General features: G+C 37.2%; 1 protein-coding gene across 1 annotated transcript in view; it reads right to left on the bottom strand.

The window, feature by feature from the left end:
- Positions 1-1,788: 1,788 nt before the first annotated feature.
- The window catches only part of LOC126815017 (protein Jumonji), a 36,441-nt gene continuing 22,472 nt past the window's right edge, over positions 1,789-15,757 (bottom strand). The window contains exons 13-22 of the mRNA XM_050540530.2: positions 13,857-13,949; positions 12,793-12,911; positions 12,545-12,615; positions 11,463-11,577; positions 10,643-10,751; positions 9,409-9,591; positions 8,909-9,033; positions 7,852-8,029; positions 7,095-7,202; positions 1,789-6,417 (exon numbers count right to left, since the gene is read on the bottom strand). Of these exons, the coding sequence (XP_050396487.2) occupies positions 6,322-6,417; positions 7,095-7,202; positions 7,852-8,029; positions 8,909-9,033; positions 9,409-9,591; positions 10,643-10,751; positions 11,463-11,577; positions 12,545-12,615; positions 12,793-12,911; positions 13,857-13,949 (1,197 nt within the window). The 3' untranslated portion in view covers positions 1,789-6,321. The remainder of the gene's footprint in view (positions 6,418-7,094; positions 7,203-7,851; positions 8,030-8,908; positions 9,034-9,408; positions 9,592-10,642; positions 10,752-11,462; positions 11,578-12,544; positions 12,616-12,792; positions 12,912-13,856; positions 13,950-15,757) is intronic.

The raw sequence follows: 15,757 nt of genomic DNA, 5'->3' as shown, positions 1-15,757 counted from the left end.
TATTACACACAAAGGTACTGGTTAATCACGGTTAAACGCCGGACAAAATTTTAATCAACCGGTTTCTTGTAAATTTATGAACCTATTATATAAAACGAAATTTGATCTACCCTCTGTTCAACTTTTACAAACTCCTTTTCATTATCATAACTTTTGACACTGCGACGCAAAAGTATTTTAGGTTTGCCTGCAGCTAGTCACAGTTGGTGTTTAGCTAGCTATGTGGAGGTTGTTGGGGTTTTTTTTTGTGTTGGCACAGAGACAACTGGTTTAACCTGTTAGCACTCGCTGCATTTAAACATTGACTACCCTATGTGCCAGTTAGGAGATGTACTTAAAAGGGACAATAACACTCTTGCTGGCTTGACAGCTCCAGAAAATAAATAATAGCCTTATTCTAAGTACTAGATGTGTTAGTGTCCTACCTGTGTAAATTATCCATTACATCCTATTTTACTTGTCCAGAGGGTTCAAAAATATTTTTAAATCCAAGTCACATTTGAAAAGGTTTACGTTAGGCTTTTCAAATCATTTAGTTGAATTTTTCCAATTTTTTAAATTAGGTGTGTTAAGATGAAATTTGTATCATCAATTAATTGGAATATTGTAAACTAGTGCAATTTGTTGACCAGAATAAAGATTGGGACATATTATTCAGTTACAAGAAGAGTGGTATTGAGCCTGTGTTCTAAGTGTTAAAAGGTTAACAATAAATATTCATACTCATGCCAACCAATATTGTTAACACATATAGAAAGATCCATTCTGGACTAATTTGCTACTTGTAGGAATCGCTGTGGCTCAGTGCGTGGACTCACTAAACTGAGGTCCCGGCATTGGCTTAGAAAGCTTCTCAGCATCTTCACGCGTGGTTTCTCCTTGTCTGTGGTGCAGGACGGAGAGTCTGACAAGGAACATTATCTAGTTGTTTGGAGGGTACGGAAAATCCTGGTTCTATGTACATATTGGTGTGCACTTAAAAGAACCTTTGACAGTTTGAATCTGAAATGAGAGTAGGCCTAGCCTAGGCCGTAGTGCCCTGAATAGGGCGCAAAACCTTGGTTGCATGTAGGGCCTACACATTGACGTGCACATAACAGAACCCTTGACAATTGGAATTTGATGTAAGATTGGCTGTAGTGGCGCTGTCAGGGCAAAATTTTCCTCAAAACACACTTCATTAACCCTGTTGGTGCTGATAAGTAGGACGTTAACCCCATTTCATTTCACTTTAGCCATTTTAGATTGCTATTTTAGTTCCGCTGATACACTATTGCATTGAGATGGGTTTTAGGGAGAGAGAGAGAAATGGGGTTTAACGTCCACTCGACACAAACTTGGTCATTTCGGGACTCACACATGGTTCAATTTTATTTCCATAATTCACTTGCGCGTAGGGGTCTTTAGCTGTGGGAGGAAACTGGAGGACCCGGAGAAAACCCACGTGGTTGGACAGGCGACCCTACTCCTTGTCACGTACAACCAGGGAATCGAAACCCCGCCAGTTCACTCAATGACAGACCGTATGATACAGCGCGCGCTAACCATTCGGTCATCCAACCCCCCATGGGTTTTAGGATGAAAAGATTATTTATTAGAAACTGAGCACTTTCATCAGCAACAGAAGAAAATGCCATCAAATATCTTTTAATCCTCTTATGTAGGTTATTGGTTGAAAATGCCCCTTGACACGAATGATACTACTGGAGGGATCATTTCTTCACATCTTATTACCGGTACCACAACTTTGATATATATAAAAAAACACTTTTAAACTAAATACATTGTCATTTAAATTTAATAAAACATAAAAAAGGTACAAACTTTAGACCGATGAAAGACAAAATAAAAGAATGATAACCCTGATTATAAAATGTTTAAATTTGTTTCCTTAAAAGATCATGTAAAGTTATTTTCTTTATAAATAGGATGATGGGATTAAAATGGGATAAAGCATGATGGATGATCTTAAAAAATGGATTAGATTTAACGGCTTTTAGGCCGAACCAATTTGATTTTCTGTTCTCTGGGGTCTTGATAAATAATAAGCCACTTAAATCAAGTGAAAGAGGTTTTGTTTAAAATTTCAGAAATTAAAAATTTGGAACTAAAAGCTTTTGAACAGAACAACCAAATAATTTTGGTTTTAAATTAGTCTTTTCCCCTAAGAAATAAGAAGAACAATAACAGAATATTAACATGTTCAATTTAACATATATATTAGTAGCCTAGGCCTAAAGTGGGTCTACTACATACACATGTATGCCACAGAAAAAAACAAAGTTGTTAGGCCTATAATAAGGACCGGCAGGTGGACAATTCATAAAAACATAGAACTTTTAAAATTTAAAATCATTTAAAATGTTTTGGTCTCATTTCAGTCAGACATTTATATTGCAACTGATAACAAGTATAAATCAATTACCGGTATTCAAAAACAATTGTACTGTTAGCAAACCGAGAGCAGTTTCTATTAAAATATATCAGTTATTATTGGAATTATTCTAATCAGAGTTCTTGCACATCAATTTTAATTTACCTTTTAATGCCTTTAAAAGGCCAACAACACTCCCTTTTATATTCAAATCTTAGGCCAGACCAATTTAAATTTTATTTCTCTGGGGTATTGATCAATAAATAAACCACCCAATCTTGTGTGCGATGTTTTGTTAAAATTTCAAAACCTAAATATTTGGAACTCAAAGATAATTTTTGTTTGTTTTTATAACATTATTTTTGCGCATGGGGGGTCTTTAACAGTGGGAGGAAACCCGTGGACCCGGAGAAAACCCTTGAGGCTGGACAGGTGACCCTACTCCTTGTCACATACAACCGGGGAATCGAAACCACGCCGGCTGACTCAATGACAGACCTTATGATGCAGCGCTCTCACGCTAACCATTCAGCCATCCAATCCCCCTCAAATTTCTTCAGAATAGAAAACCTATTTAAAAACAAAACTTACTTAGTTGCTTTCCTCAAAAACTTTTAGTTATAAAATTTTAACAAAAAAACATCACACACAACAATTGAGTGGGATAAAAAATTAAACTGGTATGGCCATATAATAAATGGCAGAAAGCATGATACAGGAAACAAGAGAAAAACAAAGGAAGGGATTTCATGAAAAACTTTGGGAAAAAAGCTAAAAAAAATATGTTCAACTAAAATAAACCCTGCAATAAATTACACACGAAAACAAAGATCAGAGAAAATAAAATGACAAAAACATCTACAATGAACAATAAACTATAAACCATACTTATGGAAAAACAGCGACTTGTTTTTTATTTGGGTGACATTTCGAAGAGTATTGATAACGTTGAGAGAATAGTCTTCAAAACATCGCCAAATAAATAAGTCGTTGTTTTTCTATAAGTATGTGTTATGGTTTATCGCTTTATCCAGTTACTATAAAAGGTTATCTACAATGAAATATAGGGAAAAGATGAGAAAAACATGTTTGATAATAAAACAGAAAATATATAAACAATAGATGATATAATATACGACATCGTTTCAAACTAAAACTTAACAAAAGATATCTTCTTCACGCTAACATGGATTAGACCCCCCCCCCATCCCCCTGACTCAATGACAGACCTTATTATCCAACGTTCACGTGTTAACCATTTGGCCAACTAACTCCTGCGAATCAAACTAAAAAAGATGGACTTTTGTTCTGCTATCGCCCCGTAACAATTCAATACGTGTTGGCGTTTTTGAACAACTTGGTGCATGGTATGTAAAGGGTTGACCACCTCTGGTCTAAATATGGGCATATAAAAACACCAGGGTTTCACGGTTGTTGGTGTCCTACATAATGGCAAGTCCCCTTTAATATACCCTACATGATGGCAAGTCCCCTTTAATATAACCTACATAATGGCAAGTCCCCTTTAATATACCCTACATAATGGCAAGTCCCCTTTAATATAACCTACATGATGGCAAGTCCCCTTTAATATAACCTACATGATGGCAAGTCCCCTTTAATATAACCTACATGATGGCAAGTCCCCTTTACTATAACCTACATGATGGCAAGTCCCCTTTACTATAAGCTACATAATGGCAAGTCCCCTTTACTATAACCTACATAATGGCAAGTCCCCTTTAATATACCCTACATGATGGCAAGTCCCCTTTACTATACCCTACATGATGGCAAGTCCCCTTTAATATACCCTACATGATGGCAAGTCCCCTTTAATATACCCTACATAATGGCAAGTCCCCTTTAATATAACCTACATAATGGCAAGTCCCCTTTTAATATAACTTATATTGGACTTATAGCGAACCATAAAACGTCATTCCTATATAAATATAATATAATATGTAATCCGTAATCTTTGACTATATGAACAAAAATGTTAAAATATGGTAAAAGTTTAGATTTAAGAAATAAAGCAAACTAATTATTTTTTTTTATATATTTTTATCCTATTTCGACATTTTTGTTCATATATGGTAAACGATGACTTGGGACTTCCGGCTCATTTTGCTGTCACAGGTCACCCATATTATCCATTTAACAAATTAACACTGATTTAACATCCCATGTAACACTCAAATAACATCATATACTTAACAAAATCACAAACATTTTTATCCGTAAAATATTTAACAACTTTAAACATACAAAACTTATAACACACAAAATATATTCACCACATAATATAAAATAAATCTCTGTATTTGCCCTCCATAAATATTTCCATTCATCCAATAATTTTCACTAATCCACTAAATCTTCATCATAACCCATTACTGCTGGCTCAAATAAGGTACATGCACGACCCAGGGCTTTATTTAAAAAATCTTTACCATATTTTAAGGTTGCAGGTTTTTCATTGGTAATGCTAGCTTCCCACTATCATGATTGTGCTACGATTGAGAGAGAGAGAAATGGGGTTTAATGTCCACTCGACACAAACAAGGTCATTTCGGGACTAACATATGGTTTAATTTTATTTCAATAATTCGCTTGCGCGTAGGGGTCTTTAGCAGTGGGAGGAAACTGGAGGACTCGGAGAAAACCCACGGGGTTGGACAGGCAACCCTACTCATTGTCACGTTGCTACGATTGAAATCGTACTTTTAATTGTGGTTTTAATTGTGGAGTAATTGTGGTGATCCTATCAAGGTCAGTCGTAGCATGTGCATGTGCATGCACCAGATCGTGGACTCAATAGGAACAACCTATCGTAAAGCATCGTATGACAGTGGGAATCTAGCATTAAGAGTTAAAATTTGTACTAGGATTTTAACCATTTTTCAAGGATGCAGGTTTTTCATTGGTTAAGAGTTAAAATTTGTACTATGATTTAAACCAATGATAAGTCAGCTTCTTAAAATATTTTAGCTTAAATATTTTTGTTAATAAACCCCCAGTACTTTAGTGCGGGTGTAATTACATAGTTTGAATTAGTCTAGCCCTGAGTTCACAAAACATTCTCAGACTTAAGTTAAGAATTTACTAAAAATTCTTTGCATTATTCTAACTGAAATATAGCCCTTTATAAAACTTTTGTTGTTTTAATGTATCAAATTCATCAATAAGAAACTATGTGCAAAGTTGCGTGTTTCTTGATCAAAGATATTTCTCATAAACAGTGATTGAAAGTTGGGTAAACTCTTAACTTAAGTCTGAAAATGCTTTGTGAACTCGGGGCCTGGCCATGGTCAGTTATTCATCATAACAATCTGAGCAGAGTGAATTACCAACAGGTTATAAAGTAAAATGTACTTGTGTCGAATGCCATTTTCATATACACGTTATAATACAATTGTTCATAACACATGAGAATATGATACAATTGTTCATTACACACAAGGTTCATAACACATGAGAATATGATACAATTGTTCATTACACACAAGGTTCATAACACATGAGAATATGATACAATTGTTCATTACACACAAGGTTCATAACACATGAGAATATGATACAATTGTTCATTACGCACAAGGTTCATAACACATGAGAATATGATACAATTGTTCATTACGCACAAGGTTCATAACACATGAGAATATGATACAATTGTTCATTACGCACAAGGTTTATAACACATGAGAATATGATACAATTGTTCATTATGCACACTGTTAATAACCCATAAGTTATAATACAATTGTTCATTACATACGTGTTATAATACAATTGTTCATTACATACGTGTTATAATACAATTGTATCATTAAACAATTACACATGAGTTATAATACAATTGTTCATTACACACATGTTATAATACAATTGTTCATTAAACAATTACACATGAGAATATGAGTATATCACCATAAATGTGTTTAGATTTTCTTCACGCTACGTTTTTTACCAGGTGTATTGCCACCAGCGTCAATTAATCTTTTTCTCGTATTTTCCACCAAAGTTTTCAACTCATTCTGAAACAATAAAACAGCGACAACGCTAGATATGTGAACGACACAAATTAATCTTGAATTCCCATTGTTACTATTACGATGAGACTTTGGATGTGCATCCCTTCTGAATAACTAGACACTTTTGTAGCTTTTTGTTCTGCACCAGCGAGGCGGAAGTCAGGCTGACAAATCGTGAGGAAGTTTCTAAGCGAACACCAAGCTAGTACCCAGGCACAACGGCACCACAGAGTTAACACAACTTTATACCACTGACAAGGGGAAACTATGCCAGAAAGTCCAGAGAACTTTCTTGGCCAACAGGAGTCCTCCATGCTAGTGAGCCAATGTCTTACTCACTAGTCCATCGCTGCTCTTAAGCTTTGATTTCTCAAACAGGCACTAGAATGTTGCAGTTTCCAAGCTAGCATGTGAGAGAAATAGGGTTTTATTACCACTTGACACAAACTAAGTAATTTTGGGACTAACATATGGTTCAATTTTATTCAGTAACTTGCTTGCCCATGGGGATCTTTAGCAGTGGAAATCAGAGGACCCAGAGAAAACCGTTGAGGATGGATAGGCGACCCTACTCCTAGTCACGTACAAGCGGGGAATAGATACCACACCAGTTGACTGAATGACAGACCTTATGATCTATTGCTTACCCCCCCGCCGGAGATAATATAATAAAAACCTACATCTGTATATCTGTACAGTAATCGCCACGACTTTAAACTCTTCTTTTTATGAAGATATTTTAAAGCCTCTTTTGGACATAGAGTTGTCTTCTCAGCATCATTGGTTACCTGTTAATAAGAAAGAAGATGTCATTACACATAAATTGATTTAAACTGTTTTAAAGGCTTGAGGAGTCATTTGGATTTTCGTTAAAATATCACGGCTTAATCCATGCTAAAAGGTCTACATGTACCCAGATTGCAATTGATTATTTAACATTTAATTAAGAAACAAATCAAAATACTAATTCTAGATAATATCCCGGCTTGGATTGAATCGGATTTAAACTAGGCTCATCAGGTCTCTCTCCGCTACCAATAAAATATGGCAGAGTTACACTCGAGCAGCATAGACCGATGGAATTTCAATTTCAGTACAGCGTGTGCGCGTTGTATCATAAAGGCCTGGCATTGAGTCAACTGGCATGGTTTCGATTCGCCATTCACCGGTCGTACGTGACAAGGAGTAGGGGCGCCTGTCCTACCTCATGGGTTTTCTCCAGGTCCTCCAGTTTCCTCCCACTACTAAAGATCCCTACGTGCAAGCGAATTATTGAAATAAAATTGAACCATGTGTTAGTCACGAAATGACCTAGTTTGGTGAGTTGACTTTAATTCTCTCTCTCTCTCTCTCTCTCTCTCTCTCTCTCTCTCTCTCTCTCTCTCTCCTTCTTCATTAGCCCTGCAGGTGTAGAAAAATAAGGCGCTGTAATCTTACCATTGATAAGTAACAGATTTTTTTAGAAATATCACAGACATTATCATCAGCATCTAATAAATCTTGGGCTCGTTTTCTTGGATACGCAGACATCATCACATCATCTGTCACGGCCATTCTCTCAAATATCTTTAAACCTGCATCATATAGTTGTCTTCTTAATGATATCTCTTCCGTTCTACAATAAAAACAAACCATACTAATCAACCAATCAATCAATCAATCGATACAATTAATCGACATAATCAATCAATCAACACAATCGACATAATCAATCAATCAATCAATCAATACAATACAGAATAGGTATATATATATATATATATATTATGTTAGTTTCTAATAATCATAGAGGGTTGCGATGGCTGAGTGGTCTAAGTGTCGCACTTTGAGCTCTAGCTGGCCGGTGACTTCTGGCTTGCGGTTGTGGTTTCGATCCCTGGTGTGAGCGTACGTGGCTTGGAGATAGGGGCGCCTTCTCAACCTCATGGGTTTACTCCGGGAACAATGGTTTCCTACAACAAGAAAGACCCCTGCGGTAGTATCACCCTCATGAACAACACCAATAATAATTATGTTTAAATTAATTGAGCCACCATGGCTCAGTGAGGAAGACACTGGCTCACTAACTAGGAAGGCTCGCGGTCGTACATACACACTGGTGTGCTTGTAAAACAACTCATGAAAGCCGAATTAACGGAATTCGATATAAGATAAGTCCATAGTGCCACTGTCCTGGGGAAATTTCATTCACGTATGGCGTATGCCGATCTTTATTAGCCTGACCCATTTCATTTCATGTGAATTCTTATTCATCAGGGGAATGTTTTAAGTGAGCAGTGGAAAGAAAGAAAGAAATGGGCTTTAATGTCCACTCGGCACAAACTAGGTAATTTCGGGACTAATAAATGGTTCAATTTTATTTCAATAATTCAACATCGCATAGGGGTCTTTAGCAGTGGGAGAAAAACGGAGGAGCTGCCAGTTGATTCAATGACAGATCTTATGATGCAACGCCACCTACCCACCAGCAGTGAAGAGTAAGTAGCCTACTTACACAACATTCTCTAGGTAACCAAGTGTAAGAGACAGGGTTTCTTTATCTAGAGACTGATTGGTTGATAGCAAATACAACAACGCATCCATTGAAAATAATTCTCTTTCACAACTCTCATTTAATATCTGAAGTAAAAATACAGAAAACAAAGATAAATGATAATCTACCAGTAACTTTATTAAACATACATTACGCAATAGCTAAATCTGCCTATTGCAGGTCTTTCTTTAGGGCAGAAATGTTATCTAAATTATTAATTAGACATTATTTCACTTATCCAGACCATAATCGACTCTCAATGTCATCGCTAGCCTTGATATTTAATGGATTTGAATCCGATCTGCTGCTCATGTCTGTAACAGGTGCCTGTATATGTCCAGGCTTGTGTATATACATTGTCTGATAATTTGTACTGGACAAAACCTGCGACAGGTGTCTTATATCCAGGATTTTATATATGTGACAGGTGCCATAAATCCAGGGTTGATGACATTAAATACCTGAGCAGCTTGCATTCCTAAAGGTAACCATTCTGGTGTAGCATAGTGTGCTGACTCCGACACATTATAGCCACAGCTAACGGTTGCTGTATAGGATTTATCAAATATAACTATAAACTGTCTAGCTCTCTGTATACATCTACCAACCGATACACCATTCTCTGTTAATAACTCAGGATTTACCTGTAAAATAATAGGTAAAAACTATTAAAATGACATGAAATGGGGTTTAATATTCCATGGTTACACACCGACTGGGCTAATAAAGACGGGTATAAGCCACACAGTGTGCTATGAGCAAAATTTTGAGCGGACAGCGGTACTCTGGCCTACTCATATTGCAAATTCCAGCTGTAAAGGGATCTTTTATGTGTATGGCAATATGTACACAAAACCTCAGTTTTTCGTATACAGTCCTTACCAGGCACCCTGTTCTGCACCACTGTCCTTACCAGGTCTTCCCCATCCTGCACCACTGTCCTTACCAGGCCCTCACCATCCTGTACCACTGTCTTTACCAGGCAATTCCCATCCTACACCACTGTCATTACCAGGCCCTCCGGCCTGCACCACTGAAAAGGGGGAACCCACCCAGAAAGCCAGAGGCCAACAAAGGGAGCAAATGAGGATCAGTGGCTTTAACGGAGAGAGAGAGAGAAATGAGGTTTAACGTCCACTCGACATAAACCAGGTCATTTCGGGACTAACATATGGTTTAATTTTATTTCAATATTTCGCTTGCGCGTAGGGGTCTTTAGCAGTGGGAGAAAACCTGAGGACCCAGAGAAAACCCATGAGGGTGGACAGGCGACCCTGCTCCTTGTCACGTACAACTGGGGAATCGAAACCACGGCAGTTGACTCAATGACAGACTTTATGATACAGCGAGCACACGCTAACCATTCAGCCATCCAACCCCCCCGTACACCCGGGGAATCGAAACCACGCCAGTTGACCTAATGACAGACTTTATGATACAGCGCGCGCACGCTAACCATTCAGCCATCCAACCCCCCCCCCCCCCGTACAACCGAGGAATCGAAACCACGCCAGTCGACTCAATGACAGACTTTATGATACAGCGCGCGCACGCTAACCATTCAGCCATCCACCCCCCCCGTACAACCGGGGAATCGAAACCACGCCAGTCGACTCAATGACAGACTTTATGATACAGCGAGCACACGCTCACCATTCAGCCATCCAACCCCCCAGATCAGATAGGGATACCTACCATAACGACATCTTCTTTCAACCATTGAGGATCATCGCTAATTAGATTTGGTGTAAGATCTATCATAGCCTCTTTAAACTTATCTTCTAACTGTTTCGGGACAGAATACCTGAAAAATATTAAATATTTTCACCTACACAAACTCAAAAATCTGGCACCTGTATGTTGAGAAAGACTGACATCCTTTAAAAGAAAGAGAATGATAAAGAGCAAGAGAGATAGGGAGATAGAAATACGGTTTGACATCCATTTGACACAAACTAGGTCATTTTCGAACTAAGATGTGGTTCAATTTAATTTCTATAATTCGCTTACATATATATATATATATAGAGAAATGGGGTTTAACGTCCACTCGGTACAGACTAGGTCATTTTGGGACTAACATATTGTTCAATTTTATTTTAATAATTTGCTTGCGCATATGGGTCTTTAGCAGTGGGATGAAACCAGAGGACCCAGAGAAAACCCACGATGTTGGAGGTCACATTTAACTATTGGACTATTAAAAGAGAGAGAGAAATGGGGTTTAATGTCCACTGACACAAACTAGGTTATTTCGGGACTAACATATGGTTCAATTTCATTCCATAACTTGCTTGGGCGTAGGGGTCTTTAGCAGTGGGAGGAAACTGGAGAACCCGGAGAAAACCCACGAGGTTGGAGGTCACATTTAACTATTGGACTATTAAAAGAAATTGAAATGATTAAATACCATAAAACAGCAGTGGGAGAAACCGGAGGACCCGGAGAAAACCCACGAAGTTGGAGGTCACATTTAACTATTGGACTATTAAAAGAAATTGAAATGATTAAATACCATAAAATATCAGCACCAGAATGTAGATATTGTATATAAGGCAGGTTATGTGGGTTACAGCTCCAACAAGATGTAGCATATAACATTCCAATATGGAGGGTAGGAATAGTAGTTCCTGAAACACAAATAAAATTAAATATATTTGAGTATCTACAATTAATTGTATGTCAAACAATTCAATTGTGTTTAGTGAATATTATTAAACCCTGAGTACCCAATCTATGGGGCGTGTCCCAAGCTTTTCGTGGGGTTTGTGGTTTACTACTCTGCACGTTTTGAATAAATGCTGTGTTTTCATGAAATGAGTATAAACCTCTTGCCACATTGCCAATTGTCTTTCTCTCTCTCACGACCATGATTAGTTTCCTCAGTCTCTCATTACAACAGTTTGATCTGGAAAGTTAAACTAGTTTTAGTGGATTTCCCACTCTATCTATGAGGGTATGTGTATATGACATGCTTGTTAGATGAGCCAGCAGCCTAATAACTGCATCACCGTGGTTACCTATATAGGTAATAAACAATGATAAATCATAATACAGTGCATTACTTAATAAATCTATTGTAATAATAATAATGCACATTTGTGTAGCGCCTGAGTTCCCAACTTTTTGTGGGTCGTGGCGGACTACTCTAAACAGCATATAAATCTCTGATATCTATACACCTCTTGCCACATTGCCAATTGTCTTCCTCTCTCACTCTGGACATGTCTAGAGGACTACTGCTTGTATTATTCAATTTACATCGCATTGTGTTTGACATTACGTTTGTCTTCAATTTAAAGTAGTTACTTGTTGTGAAAGGAGATGGCTGGAAAGGTGTGCGAAAGGAGATGGCTGGAATGACGTGCGAAGACCTTATCAAAAGGTGACTTGTGCGTAAGGGTCTTTACCAGTGGGAAGAAACCGGAGGACTGGGAGAAAGCCCACGAGGTTGGATAGTCGGCCCTACCCCTTGTCATGTACAACCAGGGAATTTAAACCACACCAGCTGACTTAATGACAGACCTTATGATCCAGCATGCACGCGCTAACCATTCGGCCATCCAACCCCCCTAGATAAGAAGAGAATAGTTTTACCTGTAATAGGACCAAGCACCTTTAATAAAGACTGAGAATTTTGTGGCAGGTTATTCAAGTTCCAGCTGTGTCTGAAAATAAGAATTAAATGAAATGAAATAGGGTTTAACGTCTTACTATACTACACTAATGAAGATGGGCATATGCCATAGAGTGTGCTATGAGGGAAATTTTGCCAGGACATTGGTGCTGGAGCGATCCTCGAGGCCTGGTTAGTAAGCCATTGTCCCACCTACTGAGCCACTTACCTAAAATATGGGTTATCTCGTTTAGCAGGGAAAGCTGTACCCTGTGTTCTAGTATTAACGTGTCCACATTGTACAGCTACATGTTGTTTACCATCTTCTACTATCTTCCAATATTCTTCCTATAACAAAATATAATCTACATTTATTACAATATTCTTCCTATAACAAACTATTTATTACAATATTCTTCCTATAACAAAATATAATCTACATTTATTAAAACATTCTTCCTATAACAAACTATTACAATATTCTTCCTATAACAAAATATAATCTACATTTCTAACAATATTCTTTCTATAACAAAATATAATCTGTATTTATTACAATATTCTTCCTATAACAAAATATTATCCATATTTATTATGTTATTCAGCTCCTTCATAACACATTCACTTAAAAGAGTTCTCTCAATTGACTTCAACAGAACAATTTCATGAGCAATTCCCAAACCCTCTAGGCGGAAGTGTCTCCTCCCGTCCTGAACACTGCGCATGCACAAATACATATTTATATATGGTAAGTAGAAGCAAATATTATGATTACGATTACAATAAAGGCTAACAACTGTTATTATGATTACGATTACAATAAAGGCTAACAACTGTTATTATGATTACGATTACAATAAAGGCTAACAACTGTTATTTAAATTTAACTTAGCACTGATCAAAAAAGAGCATCCTTAAATATTTTAGATCTTAAAAAAATGTAGATTTAAAGAATATCTTAAATACATATATATATATATATGTAGAGAGAGAAATGGGGCTTAACGTCATAAAGTCTGTCATTGAGTCAACTGGCATGGTTTCGATTCCCTGGTTGTACGTGACAAGGAGTGGGGTCGTTTGTTCAACCTCGTGGGTTTCCTCCAGGTCCTCCTGGTATACTCACTCTCTCATATTCAGGACTAACATGGTTCAATCTTATGTCAATCATCCACTTTAGCAGTAGGATCAAACCAGAGGACTGGTAATCAAAACCACATCATTTGACTCAATGACAGACCTTACGATCTAAAGTGCACCCCCCTCTATAGTAAAATCCATGTAAAATAATACCTCGACTTGTTCAGCTGTAGGTTCATCTTTATACCACATGGATTGAACATTTCTAGCTACACGTATAAATGTACTTAATGGATTAGATTTACCCTGAAAAATACAGTCAAATAAATATGCAATTAAAAATACTATGAATTTCAATAGGGGTCTTCCTGCGAATTTGAAAATAGTCTGTAAAGGACTCTGAATTTTAGAGTAGTCTAGGACTACAGATGAGAGAGAGAGAAATGGGGTTTAACGTCCACTCAACACAAACTAGGTCATTTCGGGACTAACATATGGTTTAATTTTATTTTAATTATTCGCTTGCGCATAGGGGTCTTTAGCAGTGGGAGGAGACCGGATGTTCCGGAGAAAATCCACAAGGTTGGACAGACGACCCTACTCCTTGTCACGTACAACCAGGGATTCGAAACCACGCCAGTTGACTCAATAACAGGCCTTATGATATAGCGCGCACATGCTAACCACTTGGCCATCCAACCCTGGACTACAGATGAAGGAAGCACTAATTTATGTTCACATTAAATGTGTTCGTATGCGGATAATTTTCAAAAAATGTCTGGACTTCCATTTTGATAACCTTTGCACGGCTAATCAACAGATGATTGCTTTAACGGAGTTAAATCGCTAATATTTGGGACCTAGAAATTGACACAAATGGGCCGCAACGCATATAATAATGTAATATGAATGTATATAAACTGATATGCATTCAATTGTTTCCGTTTTGACTCTTAATTTCAAATCAGTTACTTCCAGCGAAATACGGCATGAGTCTCAACCGAATGCCAATTTCTAGCATCTGGTTATTCCAGTCTATTGCGCATGCTCTCCAGAAAAGATTTGACATGAGTTGTTGAATATGTCTAGCCTCGTTCTTTCTGGCCACTTGTTACAAATGACGATGAAGCGCACTATGGTACACGAATGGTAAAATGTTTATTTTGTCTTATATATTGGATATCAGAAGCCTACCTTTTCCCGGTAAGATCACAACACAAATGTTGATTTGAATTGACAAATAATTCGTGTTTTCAACGTGTAAGACTTTGGATGATATTGAGTTAGAGACTTAGGCAACACAAATAAAATAAGTTGCTTCTCGGGCATCGCCCGCACGCAAAATTGGTTGCGCGTGTGGCCTATTTATTAGTCTTGATGAAAAATAAAAAATATGTAACGCATGTATCTACATGCCCCATACGTGAATATCCATTCAAATGTATTAAACTGATTCAGATGTAAACGCTCATTTACGGGTCTTTTTTTATTGATATCGAAAGAACCTCCATTTTTGTATCACATGATTTTAATTACCTCCCCTTGTGAACTAGAATTTGATTCGTGTTAAACATCGAAAGTCATTGACAACAATGCAATGTATTTCAATCATTCGATCTTAATCGGTTCATTATTGCCGGCTTCAGTCGGCCCATGTTTGAAAAAATCCTACTTATAAAACAATGAATTGTAGAACAGGTTAATTATTATAACTTGTGGCTACGAATACGATACGATGATAGTCACCATACCTTAGTCAGAATCTGGGTCATTAGCACATTTAACGGTAGTTTTGATAATCCGGAAAATAATAATTGGATTACACATTTGATGGTTTTACTGACGAGTTGTTAGTTAAATTTAAATAGTCATTCGATATAAACCCCAGATAGAACACCGAATATCCTGAGAAACACACTGAATAACCTGAGAAACAGTCATATCCCGATGACACGTGACATTGGTTGGAATTAGGTCAATCATTATAAACCAGCGATACTAGATTTAGATCGCAGTGTCGTTCACCGTGATGATTATTTTTGATACACATGCTGACAGAGGTTTACTCTTTAAAATATTGTCGTTATTATGGACGGCTATTAATAGTCGTACGG

This window comes from Patella vulgata, chromosome 3 (assembly GCF_932274485.2).
Source record: "Patella vulgata chromosome 3, xgPatVulg1.2, whole genome shotgun sequence".
Classification (NCBI taxonomy): domain Eukaryota; kingdom Metazoa; phylum Mollusca; class Gastropoda; family Patellidae; genus Patella; species Patella vulgata.
The sequence above is the reverse complement of the archived record's forward strand: the minus strand, read 5'-3'. Positions and strand labels throughout refer to the sequence as shown.